Here is a 20,815-nt window from a genome sequence, read left to right as displayed (position 1 = left end):
ATCTAGTGAAGAGTATTCATTCCTGAGTCAGAAATTAATATTAGACTCTCTGATAAAATCTCAAATTTGAATTAGATGGGTCCTAAAGATAATGGTGATAGCCAATAACTAAATATTTGAAAATGTTCCTGCTCAATCTTTTATGCCACTGATACAGAAAATGGACCACTGATGGATGGCAAACCTGAGAGAGATCTATAAATCGGAGAAATGCTGTGAAGGCACAATATTTCCTGCAGATTAAACGCCGACTCTTTTTATCACAACACCAGAAATAATCCACACACCAGAGTCCAGAAAAAATCAATCCAAGCAAGTGAGGCGCGATCTAACTTTCAAAAGCTCACAATTCCGGGCGTCCGGTGAAAAACAGAGCAGAAAAAATGCACCTGCTGTGGAAAATGTGGAGAGGCGCTCCTCCTGCCAACTTCCTCTGTCTTCTGGGAGCTACTAGGGACTCTTCATGCACAAAGTCAACATTTTTTTTCTGCGGAGAGGCGAGGCGGCCGGAGTACGGGAGAGCGGGATTATGGGGAAACCGGCGATACAGGCGAGTAGAAGTCAACTTTTTCCGACATTTGTGTTCATCTTGATAAAAACCATTCGCTGTTTTCCCAATTATCTCCTGTCATAAAAACAACTATAGCCGTTTAGACGTCTCTGATTCACAACAGGTGCGTGTCATTAACTACAGTTAAACGTGTCGCCAATTGTTTTGTTAGCGTCGCCGAAATAATCTAGTCAGTTTTTTACGTTTCAATAAGTCTGTTTATGTGTCTTTTTTGTTGTTGTTGTTTGATGGAGGAGCGGGGCTTGCTAAACAGCGAAATTACAGGAACAAACGCAAAGTTTACCCTTACATGGGGACAGTACGAACACCAGATATTGGCAAATGTAGTCGGTTGGGTTTTTGTCATTAGTGACATTTTTTCACTCAACAGCCTCTAGCAAGCTGTCTATTTTAACGGCTTTAATACACCCCTCTAATGTCATTGGAGTTCGTCGTCAGGGACGGTTTTTACTTTTGTTAACCTCGACGCCTCATAGAAATGTGCCCTGGACTAAAAGAGTGACCGGCTGCCCGTCGAATTCACGTTATAGTTCACATCGCGTTAATGCGACGTCTGCGGTAACCGAGATCCACGCATGCGCCATTTACTGGACAAGTTGCAAGTAGGTAATACTGACATCAACTTGGGTTTTTAAAATTGGCATGAGGGAAAACCCGTCTTGGATGTTCCATCCCGTTCATAATTTCCGTTTTCTTTTTGGTGGCAAGTGATCTTTCTCTTAAAATGTCCTTTTGAATCATTTTTCAATTCCGTTCAACATATAAAAAGGAGGGCACGACTGATGACAAGCTTGATGTTTGGTTTAAACATATGGTTTAGGGACTGGATTCCAACCAACTCTCTGTATCTTTAGAGGGTGGGAACCCTCTGTGAGAGCCAAGTTCATGTTGTTTTTGCCTGTCTCACTCTAATCAAACTTTCACCCCTGTAGAGGCTTTTTCCGTGGGATTTCAAACGTTGTATCCTGGTTCTTACGGTAATTTATTATTGTCGGAAAGCTAGGTTTACTCAGCAGATAGGTCAACCATCTGAGATTGCCAGTCTTAAAAGTTATCTAGCATATTGTTAATACTCATGGAAATCCTGACTATCATGTTTTCGTAGTTATGCCCTAAAAAGTTAATATAATAATGCAGCATGACCATCATTTTACTTTTTTCTTTATTCATGAAATACCCTCAGCGAAACACTAGTTGAATATAGGTACTCCAAGGTTAAAAACCTTCAGATCATCAATTTCCTCTTTTTGCAGCCTTGTGCTTTACTTTGACAACCTTTTCTTTGCACAAATGTGTCATGGGTGATTTATTAAACAAGATTGGTCAAATGATTTCTAAAAGGTTCATAGTAATGTCTTTTCATTTGATTCTGGACGTCTTCTTTTCTTACCAGGCCACTTTGATGTGACTAGTTAACCTGCGCTGAGGGTTCCTGATCGAGGACACTATGCCTGAAGCAGTTGACATGATCAACCTAGGATTCCTGACTGATTCTGAGCGGGATCTTATCCTGGAAGTTTTGCAGAGGGACGAGGATCTGCGGCAGGCTGAGGAGCAAAGAGTTCGGTCAGCTCAGGGCTTTTCTCATCAATAATATTGTGCACTTTCCTCTAATCCTTTGTTTAAGCCTTAATAAAATCTAAAGCCCCAAGCAGCACTGGATCAATCAAGAGAATCAGTGTTGCTAGTCAGGTATCCGCTAGTTTGAATTTTTCTGATAATATTTGTACAATCATTTTTTTATTTTGAACTACTTATAATCAAAAATGCATGTTGAAGCTATACTTGTCGGTATTTCATAAATAATGATTGGAATTCCTGATTTTGGTAAGCCTGGATGTTGATATAAGTGCCAACTGAAATCTTTTAAAATGTGCATAGACTCAAAAATGTTTCTCTAGTGAATCATACACACTGTTTGAGAAATGCCAGATAAAGTGCAGTGCATCACAGATAATGGACCTGGCTGTCAACCATCTGAAATATCAGGAGTTTGTTGGGTTACCACAACCAGGAAGGCCAGGTCTTGAATGGGAAACCACACCAAAAGCATTGCTAGAACCATTCGATAAAGAAAGAAATGGGGGATTTCTGAAACAGTCAAATTGGAGGAGATCTGCAACAAGATCATTTGCCAACATCAACAACACAAATGGACAGCCTGAGATGCTATCATCAACAGGGCCATCAAACTGGATAGGCTGACATGCGGTTCACATCATAAGCAAGGGTTAGCTTCCTGATCAGGGCCACATACAACACCTTTCTCAGTCCCCAAAGTCTGTATCTGTATTATGTATTTAGTGAGAACTCCCTGTCACACTCCTCCCAGAACCCAAGCTTGCAGGCCACTAGAAAATGTTGATTTTTATCAGGAATAACATTGTTTCCTACTCTATTGGCTATGATTTAATAGATACTTTTACATTAAGTAGCATGCAAATTTAGAAATATTTGGATTCATTTCTATTTGTCACCAATCTAGAGAAAAGTGTTATTTAGTATTTACAATGAAACTCAATTATTTTATCAGTATGTGTGTTTGGTTAAAAAAAAAAAAAAAAAAAAGCCCAACCTCATTATTTAAGGGCAGTTGTCAAATTTACATTGGAGGTGTTTCAGGGCTCAACAAGAAGGTACCATACCTAATCTCAGTATAAAATACTCCTGGTGTATATTCAGTATTTACATTTGACATCTGATAAAATTAACTATTGTGATCAATAAATATCACTATCAGAACATTAAGCGCTTTTTTTATAGTGTGTTAACTGAATTGGATTTTTATGCAGATATTGGTATGAAAAAATATCCATGGTAACATTTATGCTAAGCAAATTGTCTAACAACTGTTTTCATTTAGACACATCAATGCAATGCATGTGTATTATATCCGTGTGGACAAAATGCATAATTTCATCGTTTGTTTTTATTTATGCATTCTTACTGTTCCTCTCTTTTTTAAGCTTCTATTTGTTTATCTTTCTCTCAGGAAGCTGAAGACTGAGTTGTTGGAAGTTAAGAGGAAAGGAGCTAAACGTGGCAGTGGACGATACAGTCAGCATAGTTGTGGTCGATGCCAGGAGCCTTTGAGCCGACTAACGGTTTTCTCAAGCCAGTGTAAGATGTGCAATCACCATGTGTGCCGAAAGTGCCAAGTAATCTACCCCAATGGAGCCTGGCTGTGCAGTGTGTGTGCAAAGGAGTCGTAAGAGATTATTTTGATCTGTCTGGATTCAAATATCTTTTCTCGATCCATTTTCTGAACTTTCTAGCTTGACATTAAAACAGACAATATCTTGCAGTACATAAAAGTTTATGCCCGCAGCCTTTGCTTGCAAATCTGTTCAGTGTGTGTAGCCATAAGTGAAATCTGCAAGAAAATAAGTAGAATCGTTGATGATAAATGTAATATGTAATATGTTTGGGGAAAAAATACATCTTGTTTTCTTCTGCCGCTCATACAAATCTTGGTAAGCAAGTGCATTGCTTAATGTTGGGTTGTGAAATGTGTCTTTAGGGAACTTAAAAAAAGTGCAGGTGACTGGTTTTACAATCAAAGGGCCAACCGCTTCTCTACAGCCTCAGGACATGAACTAGTCAGAAATTCTCTCAAACACAGGCCAAGTCCATGTAAGTACCAGAAGAGGAAGTGGGTATCAACAGTTCAGTGATTAACAGCTCAGAGCCAGACTAAACAAAATGCCATCACTCACTGGAATGTTTTCCCTGCTAAATATTTGGACAAAAAGCTAAAGGAAAAATTTTGATGGTATATTCAAATGGTAAAGAAATTAAACTATTTGTTTGTTTCCATAGTGAAGAAGCATGAGACAACCGGAGAAATGCTCTTAAAGAGTACAGAGTTATGCCAAGATCCACCCAAACCTGTTCCAAGACAAAAAAATCTGATTGCGAACAAGAGGTGCTTCATTATTATACAATAAATGTTAATTATTTTCACAATGTTAATATTGCCTTTTTCATAGTCCTTTAAGGGACATTTCAGGATACAATGCTTCAAGGGAGTCCCCAAATGAGGATGTTCCTTCAGTGCCAGCACACAGTGACACAGAATCTGCAGAAAACATAAGCTTAAGCAACAGTAATATGGAGAGTGAGTCTGGACATGTAACCCCTGAGTCTTTCAGGTGAGTTCATTCTTACAAATGATGGATGGATAGATGGAACCTTCTTGAAGCTCTTTTGGTCACATGAATTTACTTGATTTTTGATTTATTTGTTGCGTATGTCCTTTAACACACAAGCTCTGCTTAAAGTAACGAAAGTCAACCCTTGACATTGACCAGTGTGGCTCTTCTACACAGAGCGCTAAGAGGCAGGACAAACACCAAAAGTACACATTTCCTGATTGCATTGTTTTTTGTGAGAGTAAAGCAAAGCTCCCCAAAATAATTTATCAGTTATATTTTTGCTGTTTTTTGGCCATTCTTGTATAAATTTTGCATCTTCAGTGATGGAAATTAGACATTCTTTTTCCTGCTTAAAACCTAAATTGTCAGTAACTGTAATTCTTAGTGTGTCATGTCAATCAAATGATGTACTTGTAATGGAGCACTATATAAAACTATGAGGAATTTCATTTGCATTTATTGTTCATTGTACCATACAGGAAAGAGACATTAATTCCCTCCAGCCCAGCAGAATGCAGTGCCTCCAGTTTGTTGGTCCCTGTTCAGGCAGATACAACCAGCATTCATAACTCAAACATATGCTCTGTGAGCTTTTTTTTTCCCCCAGTAGAAATTATTATATTTTTGATTTCCCTTATTTTATCCCAACCTTTTTTCATTGATATTTCTGTTGCTACAGGACCCAAAAGTAAAAGAGCCGTGTCCAAGCCCAGATTTGGATGTTGATAAACTCTTCAAGAAGAGCATTAGACGAGTTCCAAAAACAACTGGTAATGATCTCATAGTTCTCTATGCACCATTGTCATTTTGGTTTGATGTATCATTATGTATGGTGTTTGTGTTTCAGAGCACATGTCTACACTGGATCTATGTGAAGAACACAACACTGTGAAGCCCTTAATGGGCAACAGAAGCCAATCTGTTCCAGGCTTAGACATCCAGGTAATGCTATAAATAATCAAAATGTTTATATACATGCACTTTTCAAGAAATTATTCAAATTTTAATAACCCACACAAACTTAAAAGACAACTTAAATGTTAATTCTTGATTTAATTGTTTTATTGTATCAATCATAATTGGCTTTTGATAAAATGACATTTTTATCTATTTCAAATCAAACAGCCATTGATTAAAAGTGCAGTGAATAAGAGTGAATCTAACATACCATCCTATCTGTCAAGGGACCTGAGTAAACCCTATAGCTTCATTTGAACCTGATTTCATAACTATTCAGCCCATGGTTGTTTTAGTGCTCCAATGAGATTTGCTGGAGGTCACTAACAAATTGAGTTTATAAAGAGGTGCTTTTCTGTTATTTAAAGAGATTTTAATGGGACTTGATTTAAAAATAATAAATTAAAAAAAGTGAAATGCAGACTTGTGGTGAACAGCAAATTTTGTATTGTGTTCTTACATTAGACTCATCATTCAGTTTTTTCTTCATTAAGAAATAGTTCTGTTTTTGTTGGCTATTGTGTTTAATTTGAAGAAAGTTTTGGCCTGCGCTAATTTTTATATGACAGGATGAAGAGGAGGAGGAGGATATCGACAGCTTGGTTAGCTTCCATAGAAAGGCAATGGCTTCAAGTTCCTCTAGCCTACACAGCTCAAAGGTGAATTTTTGATATTTTCACAGTAAGCAAGAATAGTGTCTTGTCTCCAAAAATGGAAATGGAAGATAAATGATCTCAATCCATAGGATATAGTCTTTTATGATTGAATTTTGATTAGTCTGTCATTTTTATATGAATCTAGTTTATGACTTGGTCTTGTGTTAGTAATAATGTTTGCTTATTTGTAGTTCCTTTAGTTGAAATAATTGTAATAATCATTGCCATTAATACATTAGGGCAAGGCTTTCAAAAGACATTTATGGCATTGTTTGTTTCAGTGATATGCAGATAAACCACTGGAGGTGAATCATTGTTTTCTTAAGGTGTGTGTGCGTGCGCGTGTGCGTGTGTGTGTGTGTGCAGAGCACACTTGGCAGTCTGATGAGTATTTACAGTGAATCAGGAGATTATGACAGTGTGGAGGTGAGCGGAGACATTGTTTTCTCTATGATCTACGATGAACACACCCAGAGTCTCCAGATCTTCATTAAGGAGTGTCGTGGGCTGGCTCATGGTGATTCCTACCGGCAACTTTCAAATCCGTAAATATTCTCTATATATTTCCAAAATCACTTACAGTTACATGCTTTGAACTACAATAAGGCAAAAGGAAATAATTTCAAGGAATCCTTTGCTAAAATTGTGACAATTTCTCAATCTTTGGGGATTCATCTAAAACAAATATTATTCTCTGCATACACACACTCTTCTGTGATGTTAGAACAGCCTTGATCAGAAACGGAAGAATGTTTACTCACACTTAAATGATGTCCTAGGGCTTTCCACTTGAGCTGCTCAGGAAATTGAAAGGCAACAGATGATTTAATACAGGAGAGAATGTAACCTAGACAATGACAGTTTGTATTGGCTAAAAAGTATTTTGACATATTAATTCCTTATCATTTCTAGTTACGTGAAATGCTACCTCCTCCCTGACAAATCTCGCCACAGCAAGAGGAAAACCAGCATCAAGAGACACACTAACAACCCTGTTTATAATGAAACATTGAAGGTGATGCTTTATGACTGTTTTTTTTGCAACTAAGTCACCACTGTTTGACCTCTGTTGACTTAGTGACAGTCCCTGATTAGTGACCTTGTGCTGGGCCTGTGACAAATAATAACCGCACCTATGGAGACCTTAACATTGATATTGACACTGCAGATTAGAGCTGTTGTCAAATATTGATATAGGCTGTGGCTTCCATTAGTGTGTCAGCTTAAATTAGGTGACACCCTACCCGCTTAAAAGGAATAGATTTTTACGTGCAATATGCACAAAACTATGTTTCTGTACTTGTGGAAGTAAGAAATAATGTTTGAGTTTAAAGTCCCCCGGTAAAGTTAATCTTCTGTTTTAATCTGTGTTACATGCTTTATTTAGAATGCTGTCGTTTGCATTCTAAATAAAGCAGCTTTTCAATGATAAAATTTGCAATTACTGTTTCATGACTCAAAAGAGCTTCGAAGCATTCTATCTCCCTTCTTATTCCTCCCCTGTAGTACTCCATCAGCCGCTCACAGCTGCTGACCCGATCCATTTTGATATCTGTCTGGCATGATGGCCGTCTCAGCCGCAATAGTTTTCTGGGAGAGGTAGAGCTGGCTCTGGACTGCCGTGACCTGGACTCCCCGCAGGAGGACTGCATGGCTCTCATGACAAAGGTCAATCACTCATTTGATTTCAAATTAAGTATATTGCTGTTGGGATTCTTAAGGTATTATCCTCCTTAAAAATTAATAGCCTATGCATGCCCCCATAACGGTTTGCTTCAGATCAATACCTAGTGACCACTCTGCACCCACTTGTAGATTAAATACAGATGAATGACAAGAACTTAGTTAGTTGAATGCATTTGAATGGACATCTAAGTAAATGAGACTGCTGAGCTCAAGCTTGGAGAGTCAACATGCTCTGTGGCAATGTGTTTTCAATTTTCTGCATTTTTATGAATCAGCATTGGTTGACCATGACAGAACCATTTTTAAGTTTAAAATCTGAAAACAAACCCCTGAGTGCAAATCAATCACTGTATCTTGTTAACATAAAATTCTTCACTTCAACAGAGCACCAGTGTTATACACGCGTCAGTTTTCAGTCAGTACAAAGGAGATTTGGTGATATCCTTGAAGTACATAAGCCCTAAAAAAGAGAATATCAAAGGTAAGAATATGGTATAGACTATGATCATGGTCTAGATACGCTGTATTCCAGATTTATGTTTTTTCTGTCTTCATTTCAGGGAAAAAGGCAGGGACTATAGAAGATGGAGAACTTCATGTCCAAATTAAAGAAGCAAAAAATTTAATGGCTATGAAAGCAGGAGGCACAACAGATAGCTTTGTAAAGGGGTTAGTGATGAACTGTTACTCCGATGAACTGAAATGTTACTCTGATAAAGAAGTTAATGCATGAGCATCTGTCTTGTTAGGCTAACTATCTGTGTTTTGCTGTAGTTACTTATTTCCAGTGAAATCAAAGTCTACAAAGAAAAAGACTACAGTTGTGAAGAAGACTCTAAACCCGCACTATGATCACACATTTGTATACAAGGGAATAATACTGGAAGAGCTGAAGTCAATGTGTCTGGAGTTGACTGTGTGGGATAAAGAGGCCTTATTGAGCAATGAATTCCTGGGTGGTGTTCGTCTCAGCTCTGGCAAAGGTAAAAAGATTGATAGAAATTAAAATCCGGTTTCACTTATATCAAATTGGTACTCCAAAATAACTAGACTCCTAAGTTTTTATCTTTGGGCAGAATATTTTTTCTCCCTGAACAGGTTCATTTAGAGAACCACAGAAGGCAAAATTTAGAGCTCAACAATATGAGTTTTTATATAACCCAAATGGGCTATTTTCTCTTCCTATATTATGAGTGGCATGAAATTTTGGAGAATATTGAAATTACTTAAATCTTTTGGGTTTTCACCTTAAGTTGGATGGATGAAGACAATTGTCTTATGGTCTGTGGTAAAAAACAAAGTGGGTCAAGGTATTCTTTTTTCCTTCAGATTCAATGTGTAATTGTCACCCTTCCAGGCACTGTAAAAATAGGAAAGGAGGAAGTGGAAATGGACTCTGTCGGAGAAGAGATCAGTCTGTGGCAGAAGATGATGCAGTACCCTGACTCTTGGGCAGAGGGCACTCTTCCATTACGCTCCAGTATGAAGAAGAATAAGGGCAAATAAGGACAACGGTCACAATCCCAGATCTCTCAGACAAAGACTGATTGAGCAAAGCTGTGGTGTCAGAAACAAATAATAAGATAATGTTTATTAAGGCCAAAAGACAACAGGCTGTAAGGAACTGCCCTCAGGGTTCCACAGACTGCAGACTGATGTTGCTATTGAAAATGTGTGTTTTTACTTTCTGCATTCCATATTTTCATTGCTGAAAAAACTCACATAGCACATATTGGTATCATCAGTTGAAACAATTTAGTTCAAAGTGTTTATTTAAACATACATATATATATATATATATATATATATATATATATATGTCATTGGAGTGTGTCGCCGCTAAAAGTTCCAAAAAATGTAATTGCTGAAACTCTCTTTTTGGTGGTTTTTAAATTTTAAACTTAGATCAAATATGTAATGCCATGAATGTATGTTAACCAAATAAATATTATTCAAACTCAAGACTTGAGTCATGTGTAGATCGAGATTCTTGTCTGTCAATAGTCTTGAGTTTTAACTGTCATTATTAACAGACACTTAATGACAGACCAGAGTTTCTGGTTCATCATACAGTACTGGACTTTCTAAAAGGTTGTTTGAACATTGACTACTTTCGTGAGTCTCAGCTTCTGGTCTTGATACTGAACAAAGCAGTGTTGCTATCCCTGTATCTTGTGAATCTGTTCGCTGTTTTTTTTGTGATGGTGTTACGAGCGAGTTTGATTAATTTGTGGCAAGTGGAGAGATGTGAAATTACTCGCAGATGTCTCTGAGGAGTTCTAGCCTCTCTCGTTCCTCTTCATCCAGCAGAAAGTCATCGATGAAGGAGAACAGCTCATCAGACCCAATCGGGGTAATAAAGCGCTCACGATCGACCCCACGGCTGTCCAGCAGCAACATGGTGAAGTACATCCTGGAGATTCTGAATGCTTGTCTGCAGAAAATAATAAATAGGATTCCTTTCAGCATGTAATATTTTGATTAGAGTAGAGCAGTCTAAAGCATTTCAAAATGAAAACTGACATCACATTCTGTTACACGTTTAAGCAATTTGTTGCAACCTAAAAGTACAACAATTAGCTTAAAGTGATTTTAGAGTACACAATAGTCTTGCTTTAGCTCTGAGTTGAACTCAATCTGTGTATACTAATGGACTCATAAGGACCTTGTTTTAGTGGTTTGTCTAACTGCTGTCAGGGTTATGCAAAATCTAGTAGGCTGGGGTGTCATGACTTTGCCGATGGGGTCTGATTAAGAAAGGGCAAGAGAAGACCTTAACGGGACGGTAAAAGGCTAGAGAGGGAAACCTAACTCTTCTCAAAGATCTCTGTCAACCAGTTTGTAACAATTACTGACCTCTTAGCGGGCAGTATTTTTTCTTTCGTGAAATTTAAGCACACAAATTATGGCCCGTTATCAGCTCTGAGTAAGTTTCGATGGTTATTGAAAGAACGACAAATACTCAAAAAAAACAATAGACTGTATTTCACTTCCATTGCACTTTCTTAATGTTTAAGGGTTTCTTAAGTGTTTCTTTTCAGGCTTATAAAAACTACTATTTACTTTGACCATGCAATCAAAGTCATGGTGTTTCTTTAAAACAATCTTCTATGTCATGTTGTTGTTAAAATACAATGTTTTACTGTGTGATTGACTCATAAACTGGAGTGCTTCCTTTTCTGTTCAGCTCAGTGGACCAATCTCACTCATCCCTGTGTGAAACAATCCTTAAATCAATGCTGAAGATGTTAAAATAACATTGCAAAATATTAAAATGCAATGACATTCTCCACATTTTCCTGAATACACCCTCAAAATATCTAATTGATTTTGGAATTTCTCTCCACATCCCAGACTATTGTTGTGGTTTTGTCAGAGGTTTCTCTGACAACTGCTGCCTTAACAGGGTAGCAGTTTTTGTGCCTCCTTGAGAGGTACAACACCACAACTGGTGTGTTTAACAGCACATTGAGCATTTGGAGTGTCAAAGAAATTCACACTGTCCTAAATAGTAAGTGTGTTTGCTTATTCGCAAATGCCAAGACTGTAAACTTTATTTGAAATAGTGGCAGTTTTGTCAAATGTAGACCTTATGTCTGCACATTATTAATGCTAGAGTGCAGCACTGGAAACAATCCTGGACCTTTGCTGAGCAACAGCCTCATCGATGTTTGTTCATCCTGAAGTGGAGACACAGCTCTGGATTTTTCACAAGTCACTTGTGACTCAACTTGAACATTCAAGAATTATACTCATCTAATAGGGACTCAAATACAATACCCATGGAGATTTTACAGAAGGCTCTAAAGACCTTTCCCTTGCTCAGAGATGTCTGCTCTTCCTACATTTCCCAAGTTGCTTTTGTGCCTCATCATGGCATGCCTGAGGGGAGACTAAGATTAGGTAAGAGACTTTCCAGTCTGGAAAATGTTAGAATTTCCTTTCGCTTAAAATGCACTGCTGGAGGAAAATATAGATCTCTGGCACAGATGAACATGTTTCTACATGGCAGGTCTAGAATAGCTGGAACATTAACTGTCATGGGCATACTTTTGTAATTCAGACATCCATCATTACCATGCTGAGTTTCTTTTCCTTTTCAAGTCAAACTAACAGGGTACCCCGTTTTATTAGGAGGCTCCTTACATTTGACTTGATACAGGGCATTAGGCTCTTTACTTTTAATGAGAATGTTGGGATGTATAATTTAATCAATTTCAGCATGGAATTTCTTCGCTGAATGCACTTTTGCTAAATACAATCAAATCTGAAATTAAGAGATGACAAAGGGTTTACCTTAACTCCTCAGTGACTTGAGAACTCAGCTGCCTCTCTCTGATGCGACCAAACTCATGAGGCGAGGAGCCCAGGAGCTCGATCACTGTCACACGTCGCAGGTCTAATCCACAGTCCGATTTCTGGTGGAAGCAGGATTATTTGGTTCCTCATTTAATGTGCAGGACTAATGTTCATCTAATGTTAATTTACAGTAACTCGCTGTTTTCCTCACTTGTATCATGACATTCTGTATCTGGTAGTCCGCATTAGAAGCATTAGGTGCAGAGACAATCAGAAGCCGCCTTTTGGCATAGAACTGGTCCAGGAGAGCAGCTGCCGTTTTTACATCTGATTTAATCTCCATTGCTGTCGACACAATGTCACATTCACATCCTGTATCATTACATATTTGCATAGCTACAAACTGGAAGCTCATAAGGCTGAACTATGTTTAAGCAGACTTACAAACACATTCAGCAGGGTCTCCGCTCCAGCTGCCACTGAACTGGCACACACGGGCTGATGTCCCCATCTGCTCATATCCTCCATCACAATGATACTCACACGTTGCACCATAGTTAGTGGTGTCAGAGGAACAGGTAAGGTAGCCATGCAGAGGGGGTTCTAGGGCTGTACATCTTTTCACTGAAAGGTGTTAAGGACAGATTACTTGCTCAGGTGTAACTAAAAATAATTAATGAGAAAAATAAATTGAAATTACCTCCAGTACTGCGAGTGCTCACCTTCAACACGAATAATAAACTTGCAGGCAGCCATGTTCCTAGCTTGATCATACACTTTGTAGCGGATAATGTTTTGCCCTTTGTTGAAGTCAGTGCCTGGCTCCTGGCCAACTAATATTAGACTACAGAGTGACACAAATAGTCCAGATGCAAAAATTGTATCTTATCCAAACACAAAAGGGAAACAACTGAAAAGATGGACCTACTCAAGTGATTTATCAGCAGAATCTTTGGCAACTGGGGGGTCCCAGGTCACCCTAGCAGTGAGTTTTCCAGGATCTGCAAATTTGATTCTTGATGGAGGACATTTGATCTTAGGAGGATCTGTGTCTGAAAGAATCACAATATATAGAGTCAATAAGGGAAAGCAAGCTGAGTTGAATTGCAACATATTTCCTGTACACGTACAACAAAAAGAAAAAAATCTGAAGTGGATGACAGCACATCACATATTTGGATCAAGTTCAGAAAACAGAGGAAAAGGAAATGTGTTTTTGTAGAACAGAACATCAATTGAGTTTCAGCTAAGCGGATGGACTGAATTTTAGTTCCTCTTTCTTGCCCATACCAGAACAAACTGGCTGTACCGCACTCCATGATCCCCCGTGCAGACAGGTACGTGAATGTTCGCCCTCTATACGGTATCCGGGGAGACAGGTGAAGTCACATCGGGAGTCCACCACGAAGCCCTGAGTGCAGGAGTATCTGCCATGACGGATGAGGGGTAGCACCTGACACCGCATCTCTAGAAAAAAAAACAAATGTACCAATCTATTAGTTTCCCCGGGATCACACAAATGTAGTTTAATAGCACAGCAATAAATGTTTCCATCATAATGATAAAATGTTTGAAGGAATTTGTTTGAGAGGTGCCTTGCGTGGCTTTGTAATGTGGAAGACATAGTGCTAATAGGTGAATTTGTTGATACTGAGATACAGCTTTATCTATATTTGTATTTTGAATTTAAATAAAAGCCATAAAGGGAAAGGAGCACATCTTAGTATCTAGCCACAATCAATAGTGCCATTAAGGCTACTAACATAAAATTGCCTCAGACTGGATTCACTAAAACCTTCACACAAAAATGTCTGAAAAAGTGAAAATTTAGTTGCAAGATGATATGCTGCTCTCAAGTCAATTTTGATTTTAAAAAAATATGAGTATTTTCTTCAAAGGAAACTGGCCTCAGAGGTAAAATATTTGTAAAAAGATATCAAAAATCATCTTTTGGGGTAATATTTTAAATCATAGGTTAATATGCATTTGATTTTTAGAAATCTGAAGGGTACATTTTGGTAACCCTGATCTAAATAAATATCACTGAAATTTTAAAAACAGCCTCCAGTTATGCTTCACATTAAAGATAGACAATGACAGCACACTTCGGAATTGGCAAAGCTGTGTTTGTAATGGAAGTTCAGGGGAGACTTTATGAGTCTGAGGCCGCTGGTGAAGAACAATGAACTTAACACAATCATAGCTGCTTAGGGAGCATCTCTTCTCTGGAAGTAAACATAGAAGCAAATGGAAACGCAAAGGAAGGGAAACTGTTAATAAATGGTGGTTTAAAATTGGTTCTCCTGTTGCAAAGTGTCACTATCGCTCACATCGTTGGGAGATCAGTGCCAGTGGTCCGCCATCTGCAGGCCTTTTTAAATTAGATGAAGGGGTATGGTTGGCACAGGCCTCCACTCAAATCTTTAGCTACATGTAGTGGTTGAAGTGCTTGTCTTGTTTGGATGACCCATTTTTAAATATGGATCATGATAATAATATTCATTTGGAATAATCAACATTACATGTAGACAAATGTGTTCATCCGTTATGCAGTGAATAGAAGCAAAATAAATCTCTAAGGTCACAAGCCATTTCTCTCCCCATGTTGTCCTGTAAAATTACTTTGATTCACAGCTTGAGGGAAATTAAAAGCACCGGGAGAGAAAACATTGATGGATTGATCTTGGGTAGTAAAACTGCAGCCACACTGGTAATCTAAGACCTTTGAGTTTCCAATAGATTTTTCATGTTACAATTTTGAAGAATTCCTTACAGTTTCTTTTTTCTTATGTACAATTAATTCCAAACAAAAAATATTTGCATTGAATCTTTTTCTGTATATTGCAGACAGGTGAGCCTTAGGTCCAACAACAAGTCAATCAAGCAGAACTGGTAAATCTTCTGTGGCCTATTGTGTTTTTGGGGGGCAATAAATTTACCTAAATGTATATTTTTTTGCTGAATACAATGTAGCTACAGTGCATAGTTACATTCCTTGATTTTTCCTCATACATTCTCTTAAAATGTCATCTCCTACTGACTCCGGCATTGAGTAGTCCCAGACCATTGTCGGCTGGCAAGGCACTGAATGGAGCGCCTCCCCAGCAGCCGATATCCTCGGTCACACCTCATCCCACAGCGGGTTCCCAGCGTGCTCTTGTAAGATGGGCCTCGAGGAGAGCGGCAGGTCACCTCTCCATTGGTCAGACGAGGAGTGTGACACCAGTGTGGATCTGTTTTAAAAAAAAAAAGGACCCAAATGTGTGTTTAAGGCTGCCTTCTGATGATGAAAGGGAACTGAATTAGCTATGCAAGTAAAATACCATCTGATGCAGTTGTTCAAAAAAAAATAAGATCGTTTAATGCCATCGTATTGTGCCAAGAAGCCAAGAGCGCTATGTGAGGATGTATGGGAAGCAACCAATGTGTTGGACACCGAAGATGAAAGGTTTAAGCGTTAAGATGTGGTTTTAGAAACATAATAATGGTATGTGTCTTTATACTGTACGTATGTGCATTCACGAATGCCTGTGTTTGTGTGTGTGTGTGTGTGTGTGTGTGTGTGTGTGTGTGTGTGTGTGTGTGTGTGTGTTTTCTCCTTATTTCATACACACCCTTGTAGTCAAGTTGAGGACTGTTGTCTTCCACTGTATAGTCATTGTAGGTGTCATTCACTGTTGTCCCAGAGGCAACTGAAACAATAACTAGTTACTATCAGAGATGCTCGAACAACATACTTAAAAGCTAAACATGTGAGACCATGTTCAAGCGGTTAAAAAGGTCAATGTAGTTCTCCAGTGAGAAAATTGAGAATCAAGCGGTGCCAATGAGTGTATGGGGCACACACAGGCATTTCCATAACTTCCCTTTGGGTTTCCTTCTACACAAGCTCAATAACATTCCAGTCTTCAGATACCTGGGTGTGCTTAAAGTGACATAAGAGGAACAACAAAAGAAAACAGACCTTTTGAAAACATCATGATTATATATTGTATATTTTGAAAGGGACAAATGACTGTATATGTAATTCTAGTGTTCACTGTAAAATGTTTGCCTTAAAACTCAATGTTTTTTACAGAAATATTGTCTGGTCACTCAAGATAATCCTCATACTTTTACTAAGGGAGAACATAGTTCCTCATAAAGCTGCTGAACACAAGGTGTTAGCTGTCAAGTACCTAAAGTTTCCAGCCCACGGCTTTCTAAAAAAAGGTTAGTTGAGACTTTTGAGCTTTTCCAGCAGATTTTTTTTTCTTTTGGTTATCCAGGAGAAATGCCTTACCCCAAAGTAATTGAGAGAAATGACAGCTCCCCACAATTCAGCAACTAAAACACAATTATTTTGTTATTCAACTACACATCTATAAAGGAAACAGTTTTTGATTTTGAAGTATACAGTCCTATTTCCAGAGTGGCTTATATTCTGCACTTATTCACACTTTTATCTAAGAGCCAGAGTGTCTTTACAAAAGAAGCCAAAAAACCTCTTTGTTTTTTATCACAAGAATGTCTCATTATTATTATTTAGGTGGCATGTGTGTTTGTTGGAGCCAAATCTCAGGTTTGATCCTGCATGACATCCTCTGCCTCAGCTCATTCCAGGCTGTTTTCTGGCTGTTTCTCAACTCCAAAGAGTTCCCATTAATCCTAAACAAATACATCTGAGATCCCCAGGAATGTGTTTTACAACAAAGAAAAGCCACTTTACAGATGTCTGTGGAGGTTCTCAGTCATCCATGTCATGGTAAATTCTTGTTAAAATCTTCTTGTAGTGGCAAGTGGACATTTCTGAAGAACTGAAGAAGCTTCTCGAATGAGGGATGAAAGTAGAGGAATTCAAATCCAGTTTCCACGACAAGAAGATTGCGACAAGAATCGACAAGAATCCACTTTACAGATATTTGATATTTTCAATGTTTCATAGATTTTCCTGATTGAATGGAGTTTGCAAATAAATAAGATGTTCAACTGATACAGATAATGCAAATGGCAGCTTCAAGGTTAAATATTTAATCTTTTTACCACTAATTTATCAGAAATTGAATGAACATCTATTAACATAATTAGGATTAACTATGTCATAATGGTTCACATTTGTATGCAAATAAACACAAAAGCAAAGCCACTTCCATCGAACATTTGCAATCAAATCTTGTCAACTCAATGTGTCTGGGAAAAGGGGAGGGTCACCACATCACTTTTACATGCATCACTATTTACAGGTAAGAAATTAATAAGCATGTAAAGTTGTTTGTTTCAGTAGTTGGTCTTATTATCAAAAATTTGGCTCTGAATCCCTGAAAAATGGGAAGTGTGTCAACAAACCAAAACTCCAGGATTTTCAGTGATGTTGAGTATTGAAACTGAATGTCAGCATTATCTTAATATTAGGTTCCACTTTTTTTTTTTTTAAACTTGCGCACACATCGATTTTACAATTCCCTCAACACAGAATTAGTCACAGAAAACAAGCAACACTCATCAGTCTGATAGGAAACACACGGACATTCAGTCAACATGAATCATCTTGCATTTTGTTCACTGAAATGAATACCAGGGTGAACTGCATGTACCAAACTGTAAAAGTGATGTAACTTTAACCTTAAAATTTGAGGCAAGAGAGAGACTGGTGACAAAGTGTACATCTAGTATCAGTTATTAAAATTTTATTTTTGTGATTTGTATGTCTTTACTTGCAAATTATGAGATAGATCTGTCCTATTTCAAACGGTTATGAGATAAAATAATTTCCACAGCTGAAACTCTCAAATGCTGCATTTGAGAGCTCTGCAAAGAGTTCCGCAAAACACCCATTTGCAGAACAATTGGCTGACTGTGGCTCGATTTGAAGAATGGTCATCCTTCCAATCAGAAGGCTGGCTGTTTGATTGTTGGCTCCTCCTGTCTACATGCAGAAGTGTCCTTGTGCAACACGCTGAATCCTGAGATGCTCCCAGTGGCCTAGTTAGCACCTTATGTGGCAGCTCTGCTGTGGGTATGTGAGTGTGTATATGAATGAGGGAATGCTAACTAGTGTAAAGCGATTTGAAATTCCAAGGTGTGAAAGCAGCTATATGGGTTGAGACCCTTAACCATTCAACAAAACCACATTTATAATTGCAAATTTCAAAAATACTTGATTCCTTTAAGCCATATGAATCAAAATCATGATTTAATAACTAGTATTTTCTCACATAAAAGTGAATTTCCTGTATTTCAGTTCTACCAGTTATGGCATTTGACATTCCCTTACTTGGGTTTTTTCTTCTCAGCTTTCTGTCTTCAAATGTAATTATCTATTCCTCTTTTGTTGGTATCATACTGAGTTTTCTATTTCTGCAGAGTTAGTGGATTCATGCAAATTCATACAAAATGTTATTGCACGTAGAAATTAGCACGTAGTGAACAAACACGTGTTCAAGATAAACCCAGAGAGGCAAGACTGTTTGGAGGCGTTTGGGGAGGGATAGTGAATATCTGGGTAGAAGGATGCTGAGATTGGAACTACCAGGGCTGGTGGCCAACAGGTACCCCGACATGAAGATTCATCATTGTAGTGAAAGAGGACATGAAGAAAGTTGATGTGAGAGAGAAGGCCACGGAGGAGAGGGTTAGATGGAGGCAGTTGATTTGTTGTCAACCCCTGAGTGGAGCAGCCGAAAGGCCAAGAAGAAGATAACGTAAATGATTAGTATTGGCCTCTTGATATATGGTTAGAGTGGATTTTAAGGTTACCTGAGTAATCAATCTGTCAACACACAGACACCAAAATACTGATCAAGAAGATCGAGTGAACATTCTGACTTGATGTCTTAGAGATGTATAACATTTCTCTGGACAAACAGCTCCTATCGAGAAGTGTCCCCTGCTTAAGCGTTAAGACAAAGGTGAGCATCCTTTCAGTCTTGGTTGCGCCTCTGTGTGTGTCGGAGTGGATCTGAGGTCACATAATTATCTTTCAGGATTAAAATGGGGGCTTTAGTGCACTGAGCCCAGCAGGGGGATTCTCAGTAATTAACGGGCTGACCTGTAATAAAACTGCCATGTCAGCTATCTCAAAAAAAAAAAAAAAAGAGGATATTATGGCCCATGTTTTAATTGTTTTTCCATGGCAAGCTGAGATGCTGAATCATTCGTGAGGGGAGAATTAGATTCCATTCACTTTCATAAGTTGCTGCGAAGACTCAGCACATCTGCATCTAATGCAGTGTTATTACTGGGGAGAAGGTATTTCCCCAAAGCTGGCAGGAAAAACCTCCACTCTCATAGCAGGCCATGCTTTGATAGTCAACTCCATTTTAATCCAACTTAAACTCGGTGGCAGTTCAAGATTCATTATAAAGTGAATTTTGGATGGATGGTTTCTTTTCAACTCACCTGAGAGAAGGAGCACAGCAAAAAAGTGGCGGCTGACAGTCATAACTCTACTCTTGGAGAAGAGGAAAGATGACACTACTGGGGGAAAAGTTTCGCGTAGTGTCTCCTGGGGATCTGATGACAACCACAGATGAGGACGCAATCCTGTGATCCTTCAAAGATGACGCTATAGTTACTTGCAAAGACCTCCACTCGATTGCCCACACTGGTAACTTAAAACAAAAAAAGGTACTATCGTCTCACCAGAGTCCGTACTTGTCTGCAACTGTTCCTCAGAAGTTCAAGATGAATGCCCAACCACTAGGTGGCGCTGTATGGCCTTTTTTTTTTTTCACCTGAACCTCCCACCAACGACTGTAGGCCATTTTAGGAAACCCCACCTCCTTTATCGACTCAGAGTAAAGGTGAAGGATAAATCCCCGCTGTAGACGTGGGACCAGTCTAACACTAAACTCTGAAATAACGTCCGCGTCACTGTACAATTTTTAAACCAATTTTTCATGAAACTCAACGCTTAGCTTATTTGTACCTTTCCTAAGACGAGTGTGAAGCTCGCAGATGTTATAAAATGCGCTAGTAGCCTGGCAATTATCAAAACGGCTCAAAGAAAGTTGCGTATTATCGATTACGTTAGTGAAAAAGAAAAATATATACATTTTAGAGATATACATCAGCAACAGGTGGTCTGTTTTCGATTAAAGGTCCACACGTCTGCGACAAAAGACATGAGAAGTACAACCGGAAGTAGTACCTTCAACGTAAAATCATATATTCGTCCCAAGTTCAAATATGAAAACTTGTTTGTTTTTTTGTTATCATGAAACGTTATAATATGCTCAATTATTGAGGTGTTTTGCATATAGTTCTTTCAAATTTGGTGAAAATTCTCTATCCTTAAAATGGTGCTCATTTTGTTTTCATTCGGTTCAGTTTAGTTGAGCTTTATCACTGATGTCAGCTTACATTCATAAAAATGAACAAATAAACGCGCTACGAAAGTCTGAATAGATACGTTGCTATTTCTTATAACGTGTAAATTGTACTTATTTAATGCCTGGAGGAAGAATAAACACAATTTCCTGGAACACAATGGCATAGCTAGAATGGTTGTCAAG

General features: G+C 38.3%; 2 protein-coding genes across 3 annotated transcripts; one reads left to right on the top strand and one right to left on the bottom strand.

Annotated features, from left to right (window-relative positions):
* Window positions 1-446: 446 nt before the first annotated feature.
* sytl4 (synaptotagmin-like 4) lies at window positions 447-9,986 on the top strand. 2 transcript variants are annotated; one of them, XM_086157978.1, is made up of 17 exons: window positions 447-550; window positions 1,965-2,137; window positions 3,564-3,779; window positions 4,092-4,204; window positions 4,391-4,496; window positions 4,561-4,722; window positions 5,205-5,310; window positions 5,405-5,495; window positions 5,573-5,667; window positions 6,252-6,341; window positions 6,705-6,883; window positions 7,251-7,353; window positions 7,845-8,006; window positions 8,409-8,505; window positions 8,585-8,693; window positions 8,799-9,007; window positions 9,382-9,986. In XM_086157978.1, exons 2-17 carry the CDS (start codon window positions 2,019-2,021, stop codon window positions 9,528-9,530), a joined length of 2,106 nt encoding a protein of 701 aa, XP_086014104.1. In that variant the 5' UTR covers window positions 447-550; window positions 1,965-2,018; the 3' UTR covers window positions 9,531-9,986. The 2 variants fall into 2 exon arrangements, with proteins under 2 accessions (XP_086014104.1, XP_086014105.1); XM_086157979.1 differs by lacking the exon at window positions 447-550 and having other exon boundaries at window positions 1,998-2,137; window positions 3,564-3,691.
* srpx2 (sushi-repeat containing protein X-linked 2) lies at window positions 9,779-20,085 on the bottom strand. Its single transcript, XM_086157980.1, has 11 exons — window positions 19,944-20,085; window positions 19,701-19,852; window positions 15,938-16,015; window positions 15,365-15,556; window positions 13,614-13,790; window positions 13,252-13,375; window positions 13,046-13,167; window positions 12,768-12,947; window positions 12,535-12,668; window positions 12,321-12,442; window positions 9,779-10,458 (listed from the first exon to the last, which is right to left on the bottom strand). Exons 2-11 carry the CDS (start codon window positions 19,741-19,743, stop codon window positions 10,278-10,280), a joined length of 1,353 nt encoding a protein of 450 aa, XP_086014106.1. The 5' UTR covers window positions 19,744-19,852; window positions 19,944-20,085; the 3' UTR covers window positions 9,779-10,277.
* Window positions 20,086-20,815: the final 730 nt, after the last annotated feature.

The sequence above is a fragment of the Fistularia commersonii genome, chromosome 13 (assembly GCF_037954325.1).
Source record: "Fistularia commersonii isolate RoL2024-O1a breed Wild chromosome 13, RoL_Fcom_v1.0, whole genome shotgun sequence".
Taxonomy (NCBI): domain Eukaryota; kingdom Metazoa; phylum Chordata; class Actinopteri; order Syngnathiformes; family Fistulariidae; genus Fistularia; species Fistularia commersonii.
Note: the sequence above shows the minus strand (reverse complement) of the source record. Positions and strands in the feature narration are given on the sequence as shown.

Bases quoted from the DNA above. Each gene is read 5' to 3' on its own strand.
- srpx2 (XM_086157980.1), bottom strand. From the start codon at position 19,743: ATGACTGTCAGCCGCCACTTTTTTGCTGTGCTCCTTCTCTCAG. The intron at 12,948-13,045 runs GTGAGCACTCGC...AACACCTTTCAG, and splicing joins GTTTATTATTCGTGTTGAAG to TGAAAAGATGTACAGCCCTA. The intron at 12,669-12,767 runs GTAAGTCTGCTT...TTGTGTCGACAG, and splicing joins AGACCCTGCTGAATGTGTTT to CAATGGAGATTAAATCAGAT.
- sytl4 (XM_086157978.1), top strand. From the start codon at position 2,019: ATGCCTGAAGCAGTTGACATGATCAACCTAGGATTCCTGACTGATTCT. The intron at 4,205-4,390 runs GTAAGTACCAGA...TTGTTTCCATAG, and splicing joins CAAACACAGGCCAAGTCCAT to TGAAGAAGCATGAGACAACC. The intron at 9,008-9,381 runs GTAAAAAGATTG...TCACCCTTCCAG, and splicing joins TCGTCTCAGCTCTGGCAAAG to GCACTGTAAAAATAGGAAAG.